This window comes from Pieris napi, chromosome 1 (assembly GCF_905475465.1).
Source record: "Pieris napi chromosome 1, ilPieNapi1.2, whole genome shotgun sequence".
Classification (NCBI taxonomy): Eukaryota; Metazoa; Arthropoda; class Insecta; order Lepidoptera; family Pieridae; genus Pieris; species Pieris napi.
Genome location: NC_062234.1, coordinates 6014191 through 6040880, shown reverse-complemented (window position 1 = coordinate 6040880; position 26690 = coordinate 6014191). Strand labels below are relative to the sequence as shown.

General features: G+C 35.6%; 1 protein-coding gene and 1 long non-coding RNA gene across 2 annotated transcripts; one reads left to right on the top strand and one right to left on the bottom strand.

The window, feature by feature from the left end:
* Nucleotides 1-2112: 2112 nt before the first annotated feature.
* Nucleotides 2113-5016, bottom strand: LOC125049127. Its single transcript, XR_007116955.1, has 3 exons — nt 4662-5016; nt 3159-3401; nt 2113-2903 (listed from the first exon to the last, which is right to left on the bottom strand). It is a non-coding gene; the product is annotated as an uncharacterized LOC125049127 (long non-coding RNA).
* On the top strand, nt 3647-26690 carry LOC125048841 (protein patched). The gene is made up of 15 exons (XM_047647804.1): nt 3647-3811; nt 8428-8620; nt 14338-14483; nt 14988-15202; nt 15741-15951; nt 17632-17901; nt 18621-18761; nt 19315-19444; nt 19754-20001; nt 20637-20819; nt 21475-22479; nt 22851-23033; nt 24117-24359; nt 25007-25336; nt 25931-26690. Exons 1-15 carry the CDS (start codon nt 3662-3664, stop codon nt 26231-26233), a joined length of 3951 nt encoding a protein of 1316 aa, XP_047503760.1. The 5' UTR covers nt 3647-3661; the 3' UTR covers nt 26234-26690.

The following is a 26690-nucleotide window of genomic DNA, read 5'->3' as shown; positions in this document are numbered from 1 at the left end:
AAATTGAACACACCTTATTTATACCTACTGATTTTATATACAAAAAACTAATTGCGAAATAGATTCTTGTATTTCTACCTTAAGGGTTTTAAATAAGATCCGTTTTTTCAGTGGCTGATACCAAAAGATGAAAGGAACTTATCAACAAACACATATCTAAAAATCGCCTAAGGCATAAGGCCGAAACAACGTTAGGTAGGTATATGTTTCGTGTTTGATATTTCATCTTTGCACAAATGCTGAACTCCATTGAGAATTTTATAGCTTAAAAAGTAATCATTGTTTAAAATGTCTGTAAAAAGTTTTTTTATAAAAGTACAAAGCATTGTAATATAGATTTTGTCAGATTTACGTTTGATTGTACAAATTCGGCAATTTAAAACGAAAATTAATCGTTCATTGATAAAGCGCCCTGTTTCCTACATGTATTTATAATGACTATAAAATATACTATGACTTATTTGCTGCTTTAAAGATCGAAAATAAAAGTAATAAAATTTAATTTATGCATAGGCTAATACGTAGAAACCTGACCTCTACCAGTTTTCAAATCAAAGAATTTATTACAGTAACATCATTAATATTTAACAATCTGTGTCCGTGATTTGCAATTGTATTAGATGTCATTTAATATTGATATTGGGGTAATAAATTATTGTATTTAATTACATTTGCAATTAAACAAAAATAAAAAATAATCTGTGGCTACAACCTCATTAGGTTTCGGCCTCAGATTTCTGGATCTGTTTCATGATCATTTTTAAATCGCAGTAGGTGAGGCAAGTAGGTGATCAGCCTCCAGTGCCTGCCACACGCCGTCGACGTTTTTGGGTCTAAGACATGTCGGATTCCTCACAATATTTTCCTTCACCGTTCGAGCAAATGTTAAATGCGCACATAGAAAGAAAGTCCATCGGTGCACAGCCGGGGATTGAACCTACGACCTCAGGTATGAGAGTCGCACCCTGAAGCCACTAGGCCAACACTGCTATAATACATTTGCAATACTTTTTTTAATTTTAAGCCCCTAAATCCTTCTTTGTGTCTTATTGCGTTTGTTTAATTGAAAATTTCTGGGAATGGCATTTCAGGATGGCGCGAAGCCGCGTAATTTTTACGATTCATAACTTAAAGAGTCTAAAAAGCCTTGATATTAAGTAAGATACTGTTGTTGCAATAAGTAGTGAATAATAAATTCAAGTTATTGCAATGAATTTACTCACTATACGGGGTTGTAGTGAGTCCAGATTTTACTTCGGGTGAATTTAACAATTGGAGTTGTTTTTGTGGAAACTTAAACTTAACCTACTTACAGTGGAGAAAAAAATATAAATAAAACAGAAATACATAATTTTACCAATTCTTGAAAGGCCGGCAACGCACTTGTCAGCCTTCTGGCATTGTGAGTGTCCATGGGCGGCGGTATCACTTAACATCAGATGCATTGTTGCCAGGTTACCTCCTATTACATTAAAAAAAAATACAAATGGTTCTTTTTCGGGGTAATAACATTTCAAATTGCAATTAACATATTTAAGATTGATTACTGAGATAAAACTGGTGATGTTAGAAAGGAAAAACTGAAGACGATCGACACAGATATTTTTTTTTTCCAATAGAGCAAACGAAGTCGCAAGCATAAGTAGTCAAAGTAATTCATTCTATAATTTGTAGGAGCTTCGCGCGTTAACCCAATTTATTGTCGTATTCAACAAGTGTACAGTACGAATGTCAGTTATGTTTTTTATTGCACTCGTAAACCAGGTGGCGCTTCGGAATAATAATCGGATATTATTACGCAAGCCTATTTTAATATGCGAAATACATTAATAACTTGAGGACAATTTCAAATAGTTATATGAGTAAACAAAAAAGAGCTGGTTTTTTTAAACAATTGTTAGTCCGCCGTTCCACAACTGAGCGTTTTTCAAGGCAGTTTTTGCCGCGTATTACCACTATGTGGAACCAGCTGCCCACTGAAGTATTTCCGAACCAATTCGACTTAGGGTCCTTCAAAAAAAGAGCATACCGATTCTTAAAAGGCCGGCAACGCGAGCCCTCTGGCATTGAGAGTGTCCATGGGCGGCGGTATCACTTAACATCAGGTGAGCCTCCTGCCCGTTTGCCCCCCGTACTATTAAAAAAAAAAGTTTACAGCAACTTTATTGGCTTCAAATATGTATTATTTAATTAACATTGTTCGATTCCGTCAATAGCCGTAATTTATTTGTTATATAATGCGATCTCAATTTCGTGTCCCACGCGAAGTTCCTAGAAGACGTTTAGAAGGACGTCCCGCTGCGTTTTCGCCCGAAGTGTCAAAATGTCTAAAGGTAAACCACCTCGAAGACACCATAAACTAATTTCCAATAGTACACTCCTTTAAGAAGAAATAACTGTCAAGGAAAATTGTCTTAGTTTGTCTTAATATATATATTTCGCGGTTCTAATACCGTAATATAGTATATTAAGATATGATAGGAAGGTTGTAGAGGTTCTCAAGGAGTATTTTTTGCAACTGTCCGCAGGTCATTAAACATTGTTTGAATTGTCACTGTTGAGTGAAATTATAAATATTTGAAATTAATAGCAATATGGGTTGATATGTTGATATAAAAAATGGCTAGGTAATCTAAATTAAACATTTTGCATATAATAAAAATTTTCCTACCCTCAAAATTTTAACATCATTTCTAAGAAACCGACACATAATAAGAGTTTGTGGTAAATTCTTGACACTGTAGTTCGCTGTTGAGTCTCGTGGATGCAGTGACTCTCGGCACGCCCGCTAAATAAATTCATTAGTTAAATCACCGTCGGCGGCGTTTTATGTCGGCAACATCAAAGGACAACTCAGCCGCCCTGCCGTGGGCGCGTTCAAGTTTTTACTCATGAAGGAAACTCTGTAAACAACAAATGATGCGGTCAAAAGTTTAATCCATATTTATTATCTGTAAACTGGTATTGTTTTCTCACACATTACCTAATGCAGAGAGAATAAATAAAATGAAACGTCTAAAACTTTAGTTTTTTTTTGCCGTCCATAGCCTACCATTAATACAAAAATACATATATTAGGTTATTTTGCTTAAACAATTAAATATCATAATATATGTATTTTATCTTATTATTTAAAATTGACTTATTCTAGATTTTACCGTGAGTTGTGACGATGCGTAATTGCAGGCTGCAGCCTCCAACTCCAACTGCATTATTGTATTGCTATCAGTTTCATTCAATGCTTTTGTTTTATTTATCAACCATGCCGTCTCAAAATTAGAGAAAGATGGATATATAACTTGTGTGGTCCTTTGACTGGATCTTCGGATTCTTTCGTTAACGTTCGGCTTATTTCGTTGTGTTGAGAGGCAACATAATCCAGCCAAAACATGATGGCGGCTCTACAAACATTCGTTTCGTATTCAGTGTTGCTCGGATCGCGCCGGACTCGACACGTAATAGTGGCGTTTAAATATAATCCTAAAACTGTATCGTTCCGCGTTCACTGTCTAGTTTCGTAGTGATATTATAATAAAGAAGTGTTGAATTTCGGTGTAAACGTGTGTGGTTATGTGGCGGCGAGTGATATGACATCTTGCACCGCCAGACGGACTCCGGCCGTCTTCATGAGGATACTGGCGACAAGTTTGGCCCCGAGATCATGGTGGCTCCCGATTCCGAGGCTACTTCGAATCCTCGGATAGCGGCTGCACACGAGAGTCCCTCTGCCGCTGAGGCGCGCCACAGCGCTGATTTATATATACGTACCAGCTGGGTTGACGCAGCTTTAGCCCTCTCTGAACTTGAAAAGGTGCAGTGTCTTCTTACATTTATATTTCATTAAAGTATAGTTAGTGTATTACACGTGCGATTGTTTTTCATCAAATGTCATACCGTTCCTAAGAACGCGGTAGTGCGTGGCTGTGGCGCCGACTAGTGGTAAGCGTGCGTACTATCAAGGCCGCGCGTATTTTAAGGTTTAAAAATGCAACAAGTTTTGTATATTTTATCTCATATATTACATACACATATTTTGTCATCTTAATTAGCTTGGGTATTTAGAACAGTAAACAATGCATTTGAGTAATTAAATCTACAGTTACAAATAATATACAGCCCAATAATTTATACAAAAACATTTTACACAAGTCGGATGGATCAGTTAACAAACATTTGCATTAGTATTAATAGAAGAATAATTAAAATTAAATACTACTAATCCTTAATATTTTAAATTATTAAATAAAAATTATAATCGTTGGGATGTACATTTTCTATACCTCATATATAAACTAAAAAAAAAAATACAATTGAAACCTTTATTTGAAGCTCTTTGCAATAACAATGTGAGGTTTCAATGCACGTTTCTACCTACTATGTACATTTATTGTGGGAGACGGGTTCGAGGAAGGTAGCCTTTCCTAGAAGGCCACACGCGCTGTTGTGGTCGACACCCTTTCCTTGCCATGCGAAAAATGCTATGGCATTTCTAAGAAATAAAATATATTCCTAATTAAGCATTAACGTTTAATTTTTTATTGCTTACCTTAATGGTATACAGGTCTCAATCAGGTTTTTTACAGTCGCACACTCTACAGTTAATACTCCTTTATGCCAAGCAAAATCTTATTCTATCATATTAGTAAAGAAGGAAAACTTACGAAATCCGTAGATATATGATTATTCCTACATCTTCGTAACGTAAATGTTCCGAGATGAAGTAATTAAGACGCAGCGGGAAAGGCCTCGCACGCGCACCTTGATAGAGACATCAAAAACACGCAACACGAGACCCACGGGAGAAAGCGAACAAAATTGTGGTGCAATTATCCCACGCGTTGTATTTTATTGGGAATTATTATTATGAATGTTAAAACGTGTAGTCTTACTAGGAATATAACCGATTTTTAGCGATCATTAAATTCCTATGTCAGCATTCAGATCACATCGCTGTCTAAGCGACATAAAATATGTTTATCAGACTGATTCCCTTGTTAATCAATTAAAACAAAAGAATTCTTTGGAATTAACATTACCTCTGGGACCGCCGGGTAGGAATTGAGACATTTTGTGGTTTCCGAACGCGCATCCCGCTCATTCTTATAGTTAAACTGCATATATCCTTCTCTTTTACGTGTTATTTTTATCCCTCTCCCACTCGCTATTCCCACACATATTGCATCTTCTTCCAAACACTGAAGTCAGCTGCTAAGGACATTAAACTTTAACAATGTGTTTTTTTTTGAAAATACGTAGAATAAAATCGATGTTATTAAAAAATACTTAAATAAATTGACTATATTTTCAAATCGTTTCAAGCGACTCCATAGTGAACTACGCTACGGTGTAATGTAAATAAACACTGCATTCTTAATCAATGTTAGCCGTGGAGTGATATCAGATTACCTTTTACTCCTTGAATAATTAAGCCGTTAACCACAACACGTGGCACGTACTCAGATCATTGCACATTGTCATTTTTCCACTTCATTGCCTTTTGCTTCCGTTCCAGTGATTTACCAGATGACGGCTTAGGTCATATATCCTATAACATCAAAATAGTATTTAAATTTATAACACTTATCACTCTTCATCTTTTAATATTACACAAATATTTTTAACAGATTTATGGAACCTTAGAGGCGTTTTCTTTATTATGCTATCTTAAATAATAGATAATAACAGCAACTTGCTACGTCGACACATTTCGTACACACATCCATAAAAAAAAAGTGTGTGCGTGTACTAGGTGTACACACGTAAGAAGTGAAAATTCTTTATGACCTTATTTTTCGAAAAATGATCTACTATATGCAAATTTACAGAAATTGGTTAAATAAAGTTTAACAAAAGGCTTTTGTTATCATAGACATGGATACAAATTTTTTTCCAACCCCGATAAAGAAGTTTCACTTCAAAAAACATGTGTATAACGCGCTTTAAAAGCAATATTTTTAACGTCCTTTTATATTCAAAGTAAAATTAGTGGGATAAAGACAAACATTCCTAAGGCTTGGGACTAAAAATTTACATAAAATTAATAAGTCTTTTATAAAGTTGGAAAATAGATTTAAAGTATAGCTGTATCCACCGGTGATTTCTGTCGCACACCACTGAATATAAATGTGACCAATTGAGAAGATTATAATCTGTAATGATATTTGACAGTATGCTACTACGCGGACGCGCTGAGAACGAAATAGTTATTTGTGTCAATTTTAAAGTTGGTGATAAGCATACAATCTTTTAAGGTTTCGTAAGTAAATTTTGAAAGAGATAGATATATAGATACTTAGCCGTTTTAATGTGACTCGATGGAAAATATGGATTATTGAAATTTTTCTCAATAAAACCACGAAGCAAATAAATTCCGAACTATTTTTTTTTTTTGTAGGTTGTAGTTTCTATGATGTAGTTTCCTCGGTTTAATAGAATAACTTATACAATACTACTTATACTTTTATATAAATCAATAAATGTTCTTATATTATAAAGCGGTTTTCGTCACCGTGTTAGTTTTTAATGATTACTTGATTGACAACTATTATCAAATATTTATTTATCAATAGTTATTAAACGAATAATTACACTCAAGAGAGATAAGATACATCTGAAGTAACCGACATTAATGATTTGTTTTCTAAAACTGTCGCTGTTTCCTGCGTGATAATTGATAACGCATTTTATAATCTAATTATAGTAAGATTCATACTTAATATAACCAATGAATTTAGCGCGAAGTTACTTGTTGTTACCCAAGTGAGAAATATTTAAGGCAGTTTTTGCCGCGCACCAGCTCTATTCGACTTCTATTCGATTTCGAAGAAAAAGAGCGTACCAATTTAAAAAAAACTGTCAACGCAATCGCGAGCCCTCTGGCATTGACTGTCCATGGGCGGTATAACTTGACATCAGATGAGCCTCCCGTTCTGCCCCCGTTCTGTTCTATAAAAAAAATAATTTACGAAATGTTTAAAAACAATCGCCGGAAGCGATCTTATCAGTCAAGTTAGGGTTTAGTTCTTTACCAGTGTTGTCTTAATACCTTGACTATCCGAGGAAGCGGCGTGGGAATATAGTGGTGTTATCTGCAGGAAGTACGTAGACGCAGGCGCAATGCGGTTCCTGTCTTAAATATTAATCCTATACTTGCGTCAATTTATAAACATTAGATACGTTATAATGTATTATTTGTATATGAATTTAATTTTATATTGTCTGTAATAAATATATACATTCTTATCACTACCTTATGTTCATATAAATTATAATTAATGAAGTGTGAAATACATTTTAATAATAATACTTTGGAATACTGACGGAAGAATTAAAAAGTGCGATTGCGTTTTGTTTTTGAGTTGCATTGCCAGTTGCCACTCACTATTGGTTTAGGTCTAAGGTTGCCATGAGAAAAATATTAGTATACACTACGTTTAACATGTGCATGAATGAAGGCCAATAGTCGGTGTATCGGTGCGATTGTACTCGGTCCACGTGAGTTGAGCTCGGCGCGGGCGCATTCCGTGCGTGACGTCACGCCCACCCAGTAAGCCTACACGAACCAGAATCGCTTTAAGCTAATATTGCTTAAATTTCTTAGAGTAACCTACGATAGTCATAATAAATATTCCGACCGTATTTCTCAAATCATTACCACAAAATGTAAGCCACTATTCAAGATTGAAAGTTATTGTTATGTTAGAAAGTTCTGATCGTATGAAATGTTACAATGTACAGTAAGGTATTTGGAGTCATGAAAGAATTGAACTTGATTTTTAAAATCTGCCAATTTTTGCAGTGAAGTAAGGTTCTCATAGCTTCATAGATATAAATTATCGTTATATTTGTATTTGGAATAATATTTAAAAACATTGCACTCGCGGCCATTCTGACAGAACATAAAAGTTTCCCAACCTCCTTGCTATAGGGCTATATCTAAAAAGGTTTTTCCTTATTTATAAGCCTTCCCTAACAGACAGGTGCGGTGTAAGCAATCTGATTGCAAGCTGTATTTATCACAAATATATATTCTATCTGCATCGTCGTTCTTAACATTAAATTTAATAAACGATGTCTGTATATAATTTCCCTTAGTATCGTGAATCGTGATCTAAGGAACTGTGTGGCGCCATGGACTGGCGGCCGCCCGCGCCTCTCATTAATCACAATCAACTCGGAAATTATTTCGACGTTTAAAACCTCTACTTCAGGGCTTATCTCATGCCAAAGCGTTCCAGGAAAAGACATATGTATTGTTTTTACTTCATATAAATGTTGTCCTTTTAGCTACTTGCTGACAATAAAGTTTATTTTGCTCTTCATAATGTTTTCATTGAGCTTGCCGTCGCATCCTCTAGGCATAGAATGCTTATTTTAATTCTATTAAGTATGTCTTAAGAAAGACATTAAAATATACTTTTTTTGCAGGGCAATATCGAAGGAGGGAGATCGTCGCTGTGGATACGGGCGTGGTTGCAGGAGCAGCTATTTATTTTGGGTTGCTTCCTCCAAGGCGACGCGGGAAAAGTATTATTCGTCGCAACACTAGTCCTCTCCACGTTTTGTGTCGGTCTCAAGTCAGCACAAATTCACACAAGAGTCGACCAACTCTGGGTGCAAGGTACGTTAAATTTACTCATTCTACTGAGGTTCTATCGTGTGCTTACAATCTAAAAGTCGTAAAAGTAAATCATGATAAACACTATGCCACATTGTGCATCTCTTAGAATACCAATGCACCGGTGGCAGCCGCTTATATAGAGCCGCTTCCGTCCCATGTGAACGTGCCCTGAATATCCTTTAGACTACACAACGCGCCGCATTATAGAGCCCCTTTTACAGCAAATATAGCTAATCATAATAATTATTTATTGGCTTGGAACACACTAGTGTACTTAAATTGTCTGACTAATTACACAATTTATATACCCAAATGGTTGCCAGTATGTACCTATAATTGTACTGTAACATCCTGATGGGGCTGCTTGATACGCGTTGCGCAGGATGTAGAGGAAGTCGTAATGGTATTATAAAGTCCCTATTTAGGAGACAATGCGCGCCGACGCTCATTCAAATATTAACAACAATATATAAACCTAATTTGTTTTGATATCGTATTTAGAATTTAAAGTTACGATTAATTAATGTCTTAATTACATCGTTGTCTCATAAATCATTGCCCATAAATGTGTTTGTTACATCAGATATACCAGTTTACGACTTGAGAGTTTAACTATTTTATTTACTTCATAAGATTTTATTGATAATTTATTGCAACGCCTGCAAATTGCGCGCTGGGTGGTCTATTGTCAACTCGTAAAATAAAAGATATTACAACTAGTTTCACCAGAACCAGTAGTTCGTGTCTAATTTGTTTTCTGGTTGGTATTATGTAAATGTATTTACTTTAGAAATATCGAGTTCGTTCAGATATAAGAGGCATATTTATCGGCAGCTGCCGTAATTTGGCAGATTTAAGTATATTTCAGACCATTATTTACAATACTTCGGTATGATTTGATTTGTAATGTCTTGTGATTGTTCTCTGCCGTTGCCTAGCTCCGGATATTATCTAAGAGAGGACGTACATCCTATGCGGGTGGAGTGATCAAAAACCGGTCAGGAGAAAGTAAATTCTTGCTTGTCATACGACCCGTATTACAAATTTTTCATTAATATTTAGATTTCATTGAAAACTGTATCTGTTTTTGAAAAAACAATATTTATAAATTTTCGTGTAAGTACGGTGATAAAAACGTATTAAAATAGACAGTAATGAATGATATAGTCAATGTATGTGAATAAATTATGATTTTGAAAAAGGAAGTCAACAAATTTATTGGTGCACCTGCCCTTAAGTACCAGGCTCCAACAGAGTTTATACACTATGTTTATGTCTCGTCATTAACATACGTGATACTTTTCAAGTCAGACATACTCATAATACTATTTTTGATAAAGATTTTTAAAACTAAACATGAAATCTCTATAATAATATAATCAATCATATCAAACTATAAAAATATACTAATATGACTATCGTATTTCTACAGCTGTAGTAGTGCTGCATTAAATAGAAATGTAATTATTAAATAAAGAACGCATAACATTCCTGGCTACTGTCCAAATCCAATATTCCAAGCTAACGGCATCACACAATCTTAACACAACACAAGACTCCGTTAAACAATGCCGGCCTAAGTCACCTAACAACTTAATTAGGTGGCCCGCGGCCGCCCATAAATATCCCTAAGTAAAATTACGACCGATAAAAGTAAAAAATGTAAAACATCTATTGAGTAACAAAAAAGAAGTGGTTTGATTGTCCGGCTCGCTTTGTATGAAGACGTCGTGCTGTGCAGCGGTTCTGCGTTTACGTTTATTTCTCGGGCCCCTTCAAAATTGAGATGTCTTCTCTCGGCGATGGAGTAAAAACCATGACGGAGGTCGTCTTATACTGGTTAGGAATCGTTCAGTATGTTTTGAACTCCACGGGCATTTTAAAACTTTGTACCTGAGTTTTCATTTCAGCATTCCTAAAAATTGGTATTGGCCTACTTGTTACACATTTGGGTGTTTGACAGTTGACAAAAGTATTACATTTATACCGTATAGTGTCTGGTTTAACTTAAAGCATTGTTTCATTAGATATAAACTAATCTATAGATATTAGGCTTTCTAAATACTACGTTTAACTATCTTGATCTTCAAATCAGAGCTTCCTTCGATTTCACACTCTCGCTTTTACGAAATTTTCCTAGTTCATTGACATTATCTAGTCAGGGCATGCTACCATACTGTTGTAATATTCTGTTTCCTCGCGGCCGCCACCAAAGGACTATGTTGATTCCGCCATCCATCTGTTGTCTACGCGGGCTAATTTGCATAGAGGGCTCTTGAGGGGTTGCGGGGTGTGCGGGGCGGACCACACGGGCTCGTACTGAGCACGCGGGTGGTCACAACCACATGAGCGTGCACGTATAACTCGCCCCGCGCTCGCGCCTCACACCCCTCACGCTAAGACGTCATTCATTGCGATCGTCCACACTGATCACTGGCTACCGCGGAGTAGAAATGTTGTCATTATCTGCGCGCACATTGAGAACGCTATAAAAAGGCCAAACATTCACATTATCTTTATCGAAAATACATTGTAACTCGGAGGATGGTTAAATTTAAATCGTAATGGCCGCTGTCCCTTCTCGACGGGGATTTAAAGATGAGATCGTCCTTTCTTTTTTTACTTTTCACTGGCAGCTGGTGCCTTAAGTATGTTAGAACAGTTCATCGTTACTTTATGAGATATTATTTTGGGATTGCATTTGCTATAAGTTAATTAATCCGTACAAGGAATAGAGCGTCACAGATTGAGGCGTCGTAAATCGCGCCCACGACTTTGGTAGGTGTTAAAATAGAGGCGCCCTGTGCGGCCGCACCACACTCAATACCATTTCTCGTTTTATGATAATCCCTAATATCCGGCACGAGTGCGGTCCCCCTATGTTTTAGTGCTACCATTTTAATATTATCAGCTTATGCGATTAGTAAATTAAGTGGGTTTTGTTTTTATTTACACGTATTCGAATATTTAAACGTTCGTGATTTTTTTAAAATATAAATATTGAAAAACTTGGGTGCTAAACAAGGAAAATTCTGCCGTCTAAATTTTAAATTATTTCACTTCCATTCACTAAATGGACAAAAAGTGTTGGCACGTCAATCACATCTTGTATAGTAGTTTTTTATAGCTAATTTACATATAAAGTGTTCTGCGAATCATCATGGCATTAGCATTAGTACGGCTTGACGACACTGACAAGAGGATAATTTTAATATAAGGCAACAAATTATTAACTTACAACGCCTGTTAGCTTATTTATTTGTTTACACTTTTTCCACAAGAATTAAATTATAATATATACAGTAAAGTTACAAAAAAATGCCGCATCGGCGATCTTATCGCTACAAAGCGACATCTTTCATGCAAAACTAATTAAAGAAAACAGTAAAAAAATAAACGTGATGTGAATACAAATAATATTAAAAAAACAATAAAATTTAATATTAATAAAGATAACTAATTAAAATATTAATACGGACTACAACTTACCAATATAAAGAGAAAAATCTATCCCTCCTTCCTTTAAAACTTCAAGTCCAAGTCGTCCAAGATTTTTGTTTGTTATTCGTGAACGTCTTAGATTAAATGTGTGTCGAAATTCGCTCGTTATTTTTTGCATTAGCAAAAAAACATAAGGTGTTAATTGGACAGAATGTACCTGACAACTTTGATACCTTCGCTGCGATTAACGTTTGACCGACTAAAAAACTAATTTACTGCATCATTTGCACCTTCTGTCGTCCATCACTCGAAGATCATATCAGTTTTATTTATTGCACACCGACTTCTAACATTAGAAGGCAAAAGATTACTTTAGTATATTAAAATCGGCAATAAATGTAAATTATTGAGATCTAAAGTTTTCGTTTCTAAATCAGGGGATGCTTAAATTAATTCTTATGGTATTTTTAATTAAGTCTTGACAAGCGTAGGGAGTGTCACCGTTTCGATAAATCACTTGAAATGTGTTAACGGATCCCCGCCCTCCCACAAATGTGTCGACACTCTGATCTAGGGGGCTAAAATTAGATGCAGAGTTCAATAGACAATACACTACCTACTTAGTTAAAATTTTAATTTTTTTTCTTAAAAGTCTCACGTCTCAACGAATTTCTTTAGTATTTCCTCATTGGAAGCGTATTCATCAGTAATTATGATATAATAAATATTACGACGCCTTTTTTGCAAATTTTGGTGTAATAATTGTACATTAAAAAAACTATGTACATGCACGCAACATGATTGTTAAAAAAACATACATTAAAAATCTGGAGGGAAATCGAGAAATTAGTTTATATGGAGAAAATGCACGATTTCCTGTCAATGAGTGAATATTATGCTTAAATCACATTTTTTATATTAACTGTACGACGCTGTTGACAAATAGTCTTTATAGCAGAGACGTAATCAAAAAGTAATATGAAATAAAGTCATTACCTTACATTAACCAACGATTTCCATGGTATATTCAGGTAAAATAAACATATTTTATGATGCTTAATTATATTTCGTATAAGGTTTCTGTTATCGAAATCATACATTTTACATTACATTAAGAACACCTGTCGTGATACTAAGAATGATATAGAGTCTGTGGAACTTTGAAGTAAATTTTTGTTAGAAATAGGGCACATATCTTATCTCCATTTTTCACCGCTTATTTTTTTAACATGTTGCTGCCTTCTAATTACCCGCCTGCTTGTTTGCGTAAAAAAGCCCATAAAAAAGAAGAAAATGCGTTTTCATAAAGCGACTCCAATACTACGTATATATATATATTTTGTTTAACTCCATAAACTTGCTTATTTTTATATTTTATGATTAACATTTATAAAAGGTATTGTGGCATTGACATTAGCTTTATAAGTTTGTAATATTAAAATATCTTTGAGCCTAAACCTATTTCCACCTACAGAATTCACACATTCGATAATGTATATAGTGAACGATAGAGAAAAGACAGTGTATGGTTACTTCGGTTTCCTAGAAGCTTGCATCGTGGATGTCTTTTACGAGGTCAATGACGTAATGACTCAAACTTTGTTGTCTCACGCCGCCGACCTATCATCACGCAATAAAACATTTTACAACGACATTGACTCCTATTATTACCATTTTATGTCAAAATCAAATGGTGTTATATGCTACATACAAATAGAAAACGACTTAAAAGTACACTTGGTAAATACATGCTTAATGCTTAGAATTTTACAATTGGTATATATATACTAGCTCACCTGGCAAACGTCGTTTTGCCATGTATATCGTTTGTAATAAAAAATAGGGGTTGATTCGTAGAGGGGTGAAAATTGGGGGTTGTATGTATTTTTTAATGCTGTATCATAAAAAAATAAGAATTTTATCTACAAATAAAAAAAAAATTAGGGGTGGACTACCCTTAACATTTATGGGAATGAAAAATAGATGTCCGATTCTCAGTTATACCCAATATGCACACAAAATTTCATGAGAATCGGTCAAGCCGTTTCGGAGGAGTTTAACCACAAACACCGCGACACGAATTTTATATACATATAAGATATACTATGCACATGGAGAAGACAGACTACATCTGTTTTCCTGATATCATTATAAGCCTTATCAAACCGAAACAATAATTGCCGGGAATTTAAATAAGACCGTACAAAGCACTTTGGTACTTGAATTTTCTTATAGGCAAATTGTATTTAGAATTCATATATTACTATTTTTTACAGAGGGTGGCCGATTAGAGTCGGAACTAAAGTATACAGCTCAGGCATTGGGCGAAGCAGATTCCTCTACGCATCAGCTGATAATTCAGACAGCCAAAGATCCAGACGTGTCGTTATTGCATCCGGGAGCTCTACTTGAACACTTAAAGGTAAATTTATTTCTCCACTGACAGTCTATATGTACTTAGTTTAAAATGTTTCTTACAAGTATTAAGTGGTTAGTCAAATTGTTTTGCTGATGATACTTTCAAGATGAAATTTATTAAGCTTTGTTTAAGTGATCTTCTTTTAAAGCAAATTAGAGAAATTAATTTTTAATTAATAAAAATTATACCTTCGTAAAGAAACGCACGGAATAAGGCGAAGGTTCGATTATCTATATTAAAAGCCTAATACTAGCCTTAAGTATATAAAATGATTAAATAGAAATTCAAAACCCATGTATGATTATATGCCTCTAATATATTTTTTTCTCTATTTATTTATATTACAAGTCGTATTTTTTTTGCCTGCCAGGGTAGCCGCTTTTACCACGTTATTATATTTTTTCTTTAGAAAAGTACCAATAATTAAAAAAAATCATAATGTATACAAAACGTAAAACGAATTGAATACGTTTTTTAAATTCCATCTAAATGTAAATGGTAAAACAGATAGTGCACGCCGCAACTCGAGTGACGGTGCATATGTATGACATCGAATGGCGGCTCAAGGACCTGTGCTACAGCCCCAGCATCCCGGACTTCGAGGGGTACCATCATATCGAATCAATCATCGACAACGTCATACCATGCGCCATTATAACGCCCCTCGACTGCTTCTGGGAGGGGTCCAAGTTGCTGGGACCAGATTACCCAATTTTTGTACCGTAAGTACATGTGTTTGCTTGTACTTTCGTATGTTAAACTAGTATACTAGTCAATACAAACCTAGTATTTATTACTGTTTAATGCATGCATGCACAAACATAACAAAAATAAATATTTATATAATATACTAGCAGACCGGCCAAGCGTTGCTGTGGCTAAGGTTTTTGTTAGATTACATAGGAGTAAACTTTTCAAAGGAAACGGTAGGAGAACACCAGTGATGGGGACCACCATGCCTTTTTGGTGGTAATGCCATGAAATTGTAGCTCATATGAAACGTTGGAACTTTCAACACAGCGCCATCTGTTAGAATTGTGACTGTCAAATAATAAACAAATATTTTGTAATAAAATAATATTATAGGTATACATTGAGATGTAAGCTATCCTATCTTTTAAGTTGGATCAAACTGCACACGGTGTGCATATTTGATTGAAATCGGTTCGGTAGTTTAGGAGTCCATCGCGGACAAACAACGTGACACGTAATTTATATATATTAAGATTTATAAAGTTTTAACACCTCCTATTATTACAGTCACCTGAAGCACAACAAATTACAATGGACACATTTGAACCCTCTCGAAGTGATAGAAGAAGTGAAGAAATTAAAGTTCCAATTTCCCTTGAGCACGATGGAAGCTTACATGAAGCGAGCTGGCATCACGTCCGCCTACATGAAGAAGCCGTGTCTGGATCCCACCGACCCTCACTGCCCAGCCACAGCTCCCAACAAAAAGTCTGGACACGTAAGTCAATTATTTTGGCACATAAAACAATTAATTTTTGGTATGAAACCATTAACCAACACGTGACGTTTAGACCTACCATAGACTGAGCTTTTATTAATAGAAGACATTAAAAGTAATTTTTTTTATTTTTTTTATTGGACAATTCACACCAATTGACCTAGTCCCATGCTAAGCTGGTGAAGCTTGTGTTATGGGTACTAGGCAACGGATATACATACATATTATAGATAGATATATATTTACATATTTAAACACCCAAGACCTAAGCACAACACCAAATGCTCATCACATCGATGTTCGTCTCAGCCGGGGATCGAACCCGGGACCCATGGTTTCGCAGTCAGGGGTACTAACCACTAGACCAATGAGCCATTAAAACGTAATTCACTCTACGAAAATTTCTACTCAACACAATATCGCGCGTTGACAACCAATTATCATGATACCTTAATTGCGAAACGGAGATAGAGATTATAGAGGTATTTTTAAAGATATGAAATCACACTTAAACGCTCCTAAGAAACACCTCTTGTTAACGATGTTCTTGACAACATAATCTTTACGCAACGGTGCTAATTCTCGGAACATTTCGCCGCACATTGTACCTAAATTGTGACCGTATTTTTTTGTCCCTGTCATTAGCCCGCATCGACCGTATATTACCGTTTCCTTGTTTGGTGGCTGGATGATTGAGACGTATACCATTCATTTGTTACGGCTGCGCACCCACATTAGAGGCCGTATTATACCCGATTCTCTTCATGAGTTTTACGACATTTTTACAGCCGCATAAATAAAGTCATAGCGTGGACAAATAAATCGAACACACGTATCGATTAAATACACTGCATTAAAATATTTCTGGAAACGGGAATACGAGATAAAAGCGGCCGCGCGGCAGATGGTGCTTCGACTACCTGTCCCGCGACCCGCCTTCGAGAAAGTTATGTTTTGCGTAAATGTATTTAATTTTACATTAAATTTTCCAAAAAATATGACGTTAGTGGAATATGAAGTATATTAATACGATACATTGTTTGTTTTGGAATGTTCTGAACACGGTTTAATGAAGTTAAATAGATTCAGTCCAAGTTGGTTTGAGTGGGTGCGTTTTTGTGTATGAGCTATGGCGTCGCCACCCACGTTCGGCGAAGGTCTCGGGTATGGGACGAGCCAGCATTGTTTGTGCGTCCCAAAGTTATACGGGTGCATTGTACACCAATACTCTGGTTCGGCACACTCACAATGACACTATTATATCAATAATACAAACGAATTCCTTGGAATCGTAAATTTTGTTTCGCTTTGTAAATTGAAACGTAAGGTACCTGCTATTCAGTTACCTGTAAGCACGTAATTTCTGCGTATTTTCATTTATGTTTATTAGTAGTATAAACATTATTTTGTCGTATCGCAGTTTAAATTATTAGTAACGCTTTTTTTAATTACCGTTATCCAAAGTAGTTTATTTATTGTGATTTTCAGTACTAAGAATATTTTGCACACATACTGCATTGAGTGTAATAAATAGATGTTCAATATTTTTCATGAATTACATCGACGATGATAATGCCACTTACTCCATTGCGATTCTATTAAGTTCCAAATTTAAATACTCTTACGCAAACCACAAAATCTTGTACATAAAAACCTTTTTGCTAAGCTTTTGTTGAATAGATTCCAGATGTCGCAGCCGAGTTATCGCACGGTTGTTACGGATTCGCGGCATCCTACATGCACTGGCCGGAACAATTGATAGTCGGTGGTGCGACCAGAAATTCAACGTCAGCCTTACGAAGTGCCAAAGCTCTACAGACGGTAGTACAGTTGATGGGCGAACGAGAAATGTACGAATACTGGGCCGATCATTACAAAGTACATCAAATCGGCTGGAATCAAGAGAAGGCCGCTGCTGTTCTTGATGCGTGGCAGAGGAAGTTCTCAGCGGTAAGATATTGATTAATTATATGAAGGTTTTTGATACAATTCGACAAAAGGTTACTATTGTACTCCACAAGGTGTGCCATATAAGTACAATATTTCGTTGAAAATCACGAGACGGTCATATAATTAGTTTTTTAAGAAAATATATAGTCATTATTGGGTTTTGGAAAAAAAAATGTTTTTTTTATGTATTTTAAAACTCTATTGTTAATAATATTGACGTTTAATGCAAAAAACTTTAAAAAAATTGTTTTCAATTTATTATTTAAACAATTAAAAATTGATGGAATTTAAATAAAAATCAGTTGACTATAAACGCGCCATGAATACTATATATATATATAGTATATTTATTTTAAATATTAATATTAATTAACAAAATTAAATAGATCAAAACACTGTATTTATTATTTTTCTATCAACTGCAATGAGTGAAAACTAACATTATGACGTCACACGCGCTCGGGTTTGTTCGGCGTGTTTTCGGTACTGGATTCAAAAATTATTTTGAAATAACTTTTGAATTATTGCGAAAAAATATATAAAAAAATAGTTTTGTTATAAAACTTATACATGAAAACCCAATTGTGAAAGGTTTACGTAAAATATCTGTTTTAAAAATGTAAGAATACGTTTCTGTTGAAGACTGTCCTAAAAAATTGATACTATTATTAGTAAATTTTGTTTCGATATTTTATGAACTTTATTCAATTGTTTTACAGGAGGTGAGAAAAACAACAACATCAGGACAAGTATCAGCGGCTTACAGCTTTTATCCGTTCTCGACTTCAACCCTGAATGACATTCTTGGCAAATTCTCAGAAGTTTCTTTAAGAAACATTGTTTTGGGATACATGTTTATGGTAGGCATTTTATCATACAACTTAGACAATGCTTTGTTGTTTTGTTTTTTTAAATTTATGCTTGTTTTAATTTGTCAAGCCATCTAGAGTTTATATTTACGAAAAATTGACTTTTAACAATAATTCCATAGATAAAATTAACATTCTAAACTAACTCTCGCCTAAAATAACTTTTAATAATATTTAACTTATGATTTTTGTATAATACATACCAGAATTATTTCTTTACTTTTACCTTTTTGAAGTTGTACTTCTTTAGGCGCGTTATGAAAAATTGATGAGAGTGAAATTTTAGTATGCGCGCGCACCTGTGACACAAAATTGGGAGTGTGATTATAGCGTGCGCGAGCGAGATAGGAATAAGACAATCTACAAGTAAAAAGGAATAGAATATGCGTGAAGTTAGCTTAGCTTAGCAGCTTAACAATAATTTTGAATGACCATGACATCTTACAATGACATTTACCTTTTAAACAAATAAAGGAGTTTTAATTATTGTTTCAAATTAAAAGATTATATACCTAGTTATTTTAATTTATCTTTTACCTTCCAGTTGATGTATGTTGCTGTTACGCTGATACAATGGCGAGACCCCATTCGATCACAGGCTGGTGTTGGCATAGCTGGAGTGTTACTACTATCAATTACTATTGCTGCGGGTCTAGGATTTTGCGCTTTGTTAGGTAAATATTTATTTAAACATAATTGTTATCAGATTATACAAATTATTTCTAAGAATATTTTATAGTACTAAAATTAAGCTAAAGAAAAGTCAATCGAATTCCTGGCTTAGCCAAGCACATGAGTTCGATTCCCATCGAAACGAAAATTTTTACGGGTTGAAAAATCCTCACTCAGAGTTGAAATCATTATCAATTTTATCATAAAAATAAGTTAGCAAGCAGCTTTAACTTTAGCTATAATTATTAAAAATTGATTGCCATAGTTTTTCCGTAATTTATTAGTGAAATATAAATGGTTTTTTTTTCCAGGAATACCATTCAATGCTTCGAGTACGCAAATCGTGCCTTTCCTAGCACTAGGCTTAGGAGTACAAGACATGTTCCTATTAACCCATACATACGTAGAACAATCTGGAGATGTTCCGAGAGAAGAAAGGACGGGTTTAGTACTAAAGAAGAGTGGTTTGAGCGTCCTTTTGGCATCCTTGTGCAATGTGATGGCATTTTTGGCTGCGGCTCTCTTACCAATTCCAGCGTTCAGAGTCTTTTGCTTACAGGTAATTTAAAAGTTCTATGTATTGCGTACTGTCTTAAAGGAAAACAAAAACTATGACCAATTCGAAAAACTTGGCTTATACTTTTATTATAATTAGGTATTAAATTAACGCCAAAAACAATATGCAGTCTAAGTCGCTCAGGGTCTTGATCACTTCAGAACTAAAAAAAAAATTGCAAGCGCAAAAGACCATATCAAATCTAATATATAAAATTCTCGTGTCACAATGTTCGTGTCCATACTCCTTCGAAACGGCTCGACCGATTCTTATGCATATTCAGTAAGTCTGAGAATCGGCTACTATTTATCTTGCAAACCCCTAATTGATAAGGGATGTCCACCCCAAAAAAATATTTTTTTTGTTTTTATTTTTTTTTATGGTACATCATACAAAAATACATACACCACCATAATATTCACCTCTCTACGATCATCCCCTATTTTTATTATTGAAGATAGTTAGTTTTATTGAACTAAAAAATGTTTTCTAGAAATAATATGCAAAACAACGTTTGCCGGGTCAGCTAGTACTTTCTATAAAATATTAGACGGGGGAGTATGTTCTATAAAGGGATATTTTTAGGTTAGGTGCTACAGTCAATTTGAAATATATTCATAACTGACAACTCTTTTCAGGCTGCCATACTCCTTCTATTCACCTTGGGATCCATGCTTTTGGTATTTCCGGCTATGATATCACTTGACTTGAGAAGAAGATCGGCCGCTAGAGCAGACTTATTATGTTGCTTATTACCTGAAAGTCCACTGCCGAGGAAAAAACTTCCAGAACGTAAGGGGAGAAACGGAAGAAACGAAAAGGTATTGAATAATTGTTTGTGTCACTAAATGTCTATAATTTTTAATACTTACTAATACGACTAGTCTTATTTTTTTTAAAAGAAAAACGCTTTTTACCGGATTAAAGTTATGTATTATTATAAATTAAAGTAAAAAGCGTTTTTCTTTTAATGTTATGAGTTATGTTAATCAAAGACAATACTTATTTTTTTTGTTTGTTTCAATATTCTAGCTTAAGTGGCACTCATTAAAAATAAAAAGTGTGTGTGTACAAAGTACACATGTCAGAAGTGAAACTTCAGTGGCAAACTAATCTTGAAGTGTTGTTCATATTTATACAAATCTAAAAGTTTAGATTTCCGATACTTAGAGGGACGGAAAAAGGAAGATATGTTAAGAATTTAATGAATTTAATTGTCATTAAAATATTAAGTGTCGAATAATAAATAATAAATAATGTGACGGTAAATTTTTTTATTCCAACGCCGATAAAGAAGTTTGACTTCAAAAAGGAACATGGCGCGTAACCGAAAAACGTGACGCGTACGGCGTAACGAAAAAATGTTACACTACATTTTTTCCAACCCCGATAAAGAAGTTTCAATTTAAAAATGATTTATGTTGATTTATGTATGTTGATGTGATAGAATAATTTGATATATATTTTCATTTTCAGAACAGGGCTGATATATCGCGTCAACCATTGGATCCCGAGGTTACAGAGGAGGTTAAGACATGCTGTCTCAGTATCTCACTCACCAAATGGACCAAAAATCACTACGCCCCGTTCATCATGAGACCTTCAGTTAAAGTGACTTCGATGCTAGCCCTCATAGCTGTGATTCTAGTCAGTGTATGGGGAGCTACAAAAGTGAAGGATGGCTTAGATTTGACCGACATTGTACCTGAGAACACCGATGAACACGAATTTTTGTCCCGTCAAGAGAAATATTTCGGATTCTACAACATGTACGCGGTCACACAAGGAGACTTCGAATATCCCACCAATCAGAAGTTACTTTACGAATACCACGAGCAATTCGTTAGAATACCGAATATAATAAAAAACGACAATGGCGGCCTTCCGAAGTTCTGGCTGACTCTCTTCCGCGAGTGGCTTTTGGATTTACAAGCGGCGTTCGATAAGGAAGTTGCGAACGGCTGCATCACCCAGGAATATTGGTGCAAGAATGCGAGCGACGAAGGCATATTGGCGTACAAGCTGATGGTTCAAACCGGGCACGTCGACAATCCCATTGATAAATCGTTGATAAATTCTGGTCATCGCTTGGTAGATAAAGATGGGATTATCAACCCGAAAGCCTTTTACAACTATCTATCAGCTTGGGCCACGAATGATGCGTTGGCATATGGCGCATCTCAAGGCAACTTAAAACCCCAACCTCAGAGATGGATTCATTCGCCCGAAGACGTCCATTTGGAAATCAAGAAATCATCTCCTTTAATATACACTCAACTACCCTTTTACTTGTCTGGATTGAGCGATACGGATAGTATTACAACTCTGATTACATCTGTGAGGGAGTTGTGTTTGAAGTATGAAGCGAAGGGATTACCCAACTTTCCTTCTGGAATACCGTTCCTGTTTTGGGAGCAGTACCTGTATTTACGGACATCGCTTTTATTGGCTCTCGCTTGCGCATTGGCTGCTGTATTTATTGTGAGTAGTACCAACCCATAGATTACTAGATTTAGTATTATTTTGGTGATATACTTGACCAAAATCATTATTATATGTGAAGCACCACGAACATAGTCTGACACTCTTTATTTTCATTAATGTTTTTATAAGATTCGCTATACCAGTATAATATGAGTTATCTTGATAATATCTTCACTTATACACTCTTAGCTCACACAGGCTCTACGAGAAATTAGGTCCTTTTATCTTTATTCAAGATATCTGATGTAAAAACATGTTCTTTTCTCAGCCTCGTACTATATACATTTATGTTCTCAGTCAAGCCTGTATTGAGATAAGAGACAATTTAAATAAATAGCCGTGTTTTTATAAATACATGTTTATTACAGTGCGTGATGATAGTGGTGCTAAACGCGTGGGCGGCTCTGCTAGTGACGGTGTCTTTGGGTGCGTTGGTACTGCAGCTGGTGGGAGCAATGTCTTTACTCGGAGTAAAGCTCTCTGCGATGCCCGCAGTACTTCTGGTCCTAGCTATTGGCAGGGGGGTGCACTTTACACTACATTTGTGCCTGGTAAGTTCCTATACAATAGACATTGTAGAAAATCTCCAATAGAAACCTCCTCTTGAAAATCTCCAATAGAAACCTCTCCACCTTGAAAAAAAAATTTGTTTCGGTTTGTTAGGCAAATCGCCAACTAAAAATGCAGAAAAATAAAGAATTTGACGGTTATCGTAATGAGATATTTATGATTTAAATAGCTCCATTTCTAATGCCCGCCTTCCACTGCGAGCGGAACGGACCCATTACGGACTCCGCTATACTCGTAACGATGGTTTTCATACATTTTCATTTCCGTGTGAAACTAGGTCAACTCGCTAACCTCATATGTGACTCTTTCAACTCGCTCTCTCCGCTGCGCTTGTCTCCGCTTTGATGGAAGCACATGTATGAAAATCATTACGTTACGAGTATAGCGGAGTCCGTAAGGGGTCCGTTCCGCTCGCAGTGGAAGGCGAGCATTAGTTTTTACACTTGTTGTAAAACTGTATACTGTTGTTACGTCTAGAGTCCCTTAACTGAAGTGGATAATTGAACTATGATCTTTAAATAGACAAGTAGATTATCAGCTTCATGGGTCTTTTTTTCTGCTATTTTTCCTACGGTCTAATTCCCCTTACCACATTAGCTTATGAATATACCAAACGTGTAATATTGAGCACAAATTACCTTCACTCTAATATTTTGGTCTACATTGACTGGACCATAATGGCTTAAACCAGAGTTCCCCAAACTTTTTTGTGTCGTAGACCCCTTGCCATGTTTTTCCGTGTTGGGTAGACCCACTACTTACTGATATTGATTTCCTGTAAATTTCAAAATGTATTGCGACCACAAAGCGAATACCAACATATATAATAAATTTTTTACTTCATAGATACTTTTATAAATAATGTATATGTTTTGATATTATAAGATAGTATGATGTAAGTAAATAGGTACTATCAGTGTATGTGTTGAGATCCACTATCATGGACCCCCAAATTTTTTTTCGCTGACGTAGACCCCTTGCAGGTTGTCATAGACCCCTAGGGGTCGATATAGACCACTTTGGGAATCACTGGCTTAAACTAATTATTAAACATTTATTTCTAGGGTTTCGTCACGTCGATCGGTTGTAAGCGACGTCGGGCCAGCTTGGCTTTGGAAAGTGTATTAGCACCGGTAGTGCATGGCGCAGTGGCGGCAGCCCTGGCCGCTTCAATGCTTGCTGCCAGCGACTTTGGCTTCGTAGCCAGGCTGTTTTTAAGACTCTTGCTAGCCATGGTCGTATTGGGCTTGGTCGATGGACTTCTCTTTTTCCCAATCATTCTATCCATACTGGGACCAGCTGCTGAGGTGAGCTACTTGCACATTAGTACATCTTTCATAACTTTTTTTTACTTAAGATTGAAGTGATATTTTTATATTCTGTGTAGAATGAAATTTTTTTACAGTTCGATGCAAGGATTGTATCTATAACAATACTAAATAGACACTGTATAAACATACTTCGAATTATTAGATATATATATATATATACTAGCAGACTCGGCCAAGCGTTGCTGTGGCTAAGGTTTTTTGTGATATTACGTAGTAGTAAACGGAAACGGCAGGAACACAACAGTCATGGGATCACCATACTTTTTTGGTGGCTATGCCATTAAATTGTAGCTTATGTGAAACGTTGGTACTTTCAACAGAGCGCCATCTGTTAGAATTGTGTCAAATAATAAACAAATAATTTGCAATAAAATTACATTGCGGGTATAAATTGAGATGTAAGCTATCCTATCTTTTAATTAGATCAAACCGCACACGGTGTGCAAATTTGATTGATATCGGTTCGGTAGTTTAGGAGTCCATAGCGGACAAACAACGTGACACGTAATTTATATATATTAAGATATTTAACCCTAATATTTTTTTTTACGCTCAACCCTTCTAAGTTTGTGTACACTTTTCAAGTATGTTACGTGATTTTGATTTTTGATATTTTATTAAAGGTCCGTCCGCTGGAGCACCCAGAACGTCTCTCGACGCCGTCACCAAAATGCTCTCCTGTACATCCTCGCAAGTTCAGCTCGAGCTCAAGTGGCGGTGACAAATCCAGCAGAACCAAATCGGCTCCGAGGCCCTCGGCTCCATCTCTTACCACCATCACTGAAGAGCCTTCGAGTTGGCACAGTTCGGCACATTCAGTGCAGTCATCAATGCAGTCGATAGTCGTACAGCCAGAAGTGGTGGTTGAAACTACCACATACAACGGGAGTGATTCAGCTTCCGGCCGGTCTACTCCGACCAAGTCCTCTCATGCTGGATCTATTACGACGAAGGTAAGCGTTAAAGAAGATATTATACTCTCATTAAATAAGAATAGAATAGGTTATCAGAAATTAAATTATCTAAGATATACATTGCGTGTAGTATGTTTTCGTTTTGAAGTTATACTTCTTTAGACGCGTTATGAAAAATTGATGAGAGTGAAATTTTACGATGCGCGCGCACCGTGACACAAAATTAACAGAATGAAGTTGCCCACGGAAGATGCGACGGCATTGAACATAATTTGAAAACAACATTCGAACAATAGAATTTATGTTACACTTAATGTATGAGAATAATAATAAATATTTATTTATTTAATTTTTCAAATGTAAACTGAACTTTATTGACTATAATGACTCCTTTTCCAGTCTTTGATTATTTAATTGTAATTAATTATTTGCATGCAATCAAAAACTTTAATCATTCCAAAGAAGTATAACTTCTTACGCGCGTACATAAGTACACGCACCCTTTTTTTTAAATTTACTTTAATTGTTTGTAAGTATTATAATTCTTACGTCCGATTTAAGATGTCAAAGACGTTTGGTCCAACAGCTACAGAATTATATTATTGATAGTTAAATTTATTTTATCTTTTCCAGGTAACTGCAACAGCCAACATAAAGGTTGAAGTTGTGACACCGAGCGATAGGAAATCTAGAAGATCTTACCACTACTATGATCGTCGCAGAGACCGGGACGACGACAGAGATAGAGATAGAGATCGGGATCGCGAAAGGGACAGAGATAGAGATCGGGATCGCGAGAGGGACAGAGATAGAGATAGGGATCGTTCTCGTGAACGAGACAGGCGGGATCGTTATAGGGATGAGAGAGATCATCGCGCCTCTCCTAGAGAAAATGGAAGGGATTCCGGGCACGAGAGCGATTCATCGAGACATTGAGTTTAGAATTTAAATCTAAAGTGAATGTGAGTTATCGGACTATTCTGCGATGAAATAATTAACCTACAGTTAATTCGACGTTAACGGCATCTTTACCTGAAGTAATAGATTTTTGTCTATTTGATTGTTCTATGACAATACTACGAAAGTTAATTTTTATTATCACATAAGTTAAGATGACTACTTGACATGGTTGCATATGTAATATATAAAAAAAAAATGTTGATAACCGAGTGTTTAATGACAGATATAAAACCCGGCTTAGAGAAAATGTTAAGTTTGGCCATTTTGTTAAGTACAGCAAGGGTTAAGGTTGCATTAAGTGGAGGCTATAGCTCTGTTAAGTTCAGACATGTTTAACTGGGAACTAATTCTCACATAAATTTATGGCTATTTGAGAGATAGGAGAATCAGACACCGCCTAAGATTCAGAGAGAAGTCGAACTGTGCGAATTAG

What these genes read in the sequence shown, in the direction of transcription:
- LOC125048841 (XM_047647804.1), top strand. Translation starts at nt 3,662, where the DNA reads ATGGTGGCTCCCGATTCCGAGGCTACTTCGAATCCTCGGATAGCGGCT. An exon ending in GAAACGGAAGAAACGAAAAG is followed by an intron (nt 20,820 to 21,474) that starts GTATTGAATAAT and finishes TTTCATTTTCAG; the next exon opens with AACAGGGCTGATATATCGCG. An exon ending in TACTGGGACCAGCTGCTGAG is followed by an intron (nt 24,360 to 25,006) that starts GTGAGCTACTTG and finishes ATTTTATTAAAG; the next exon opens with GTCCGTCCGCTGGAGCACCC.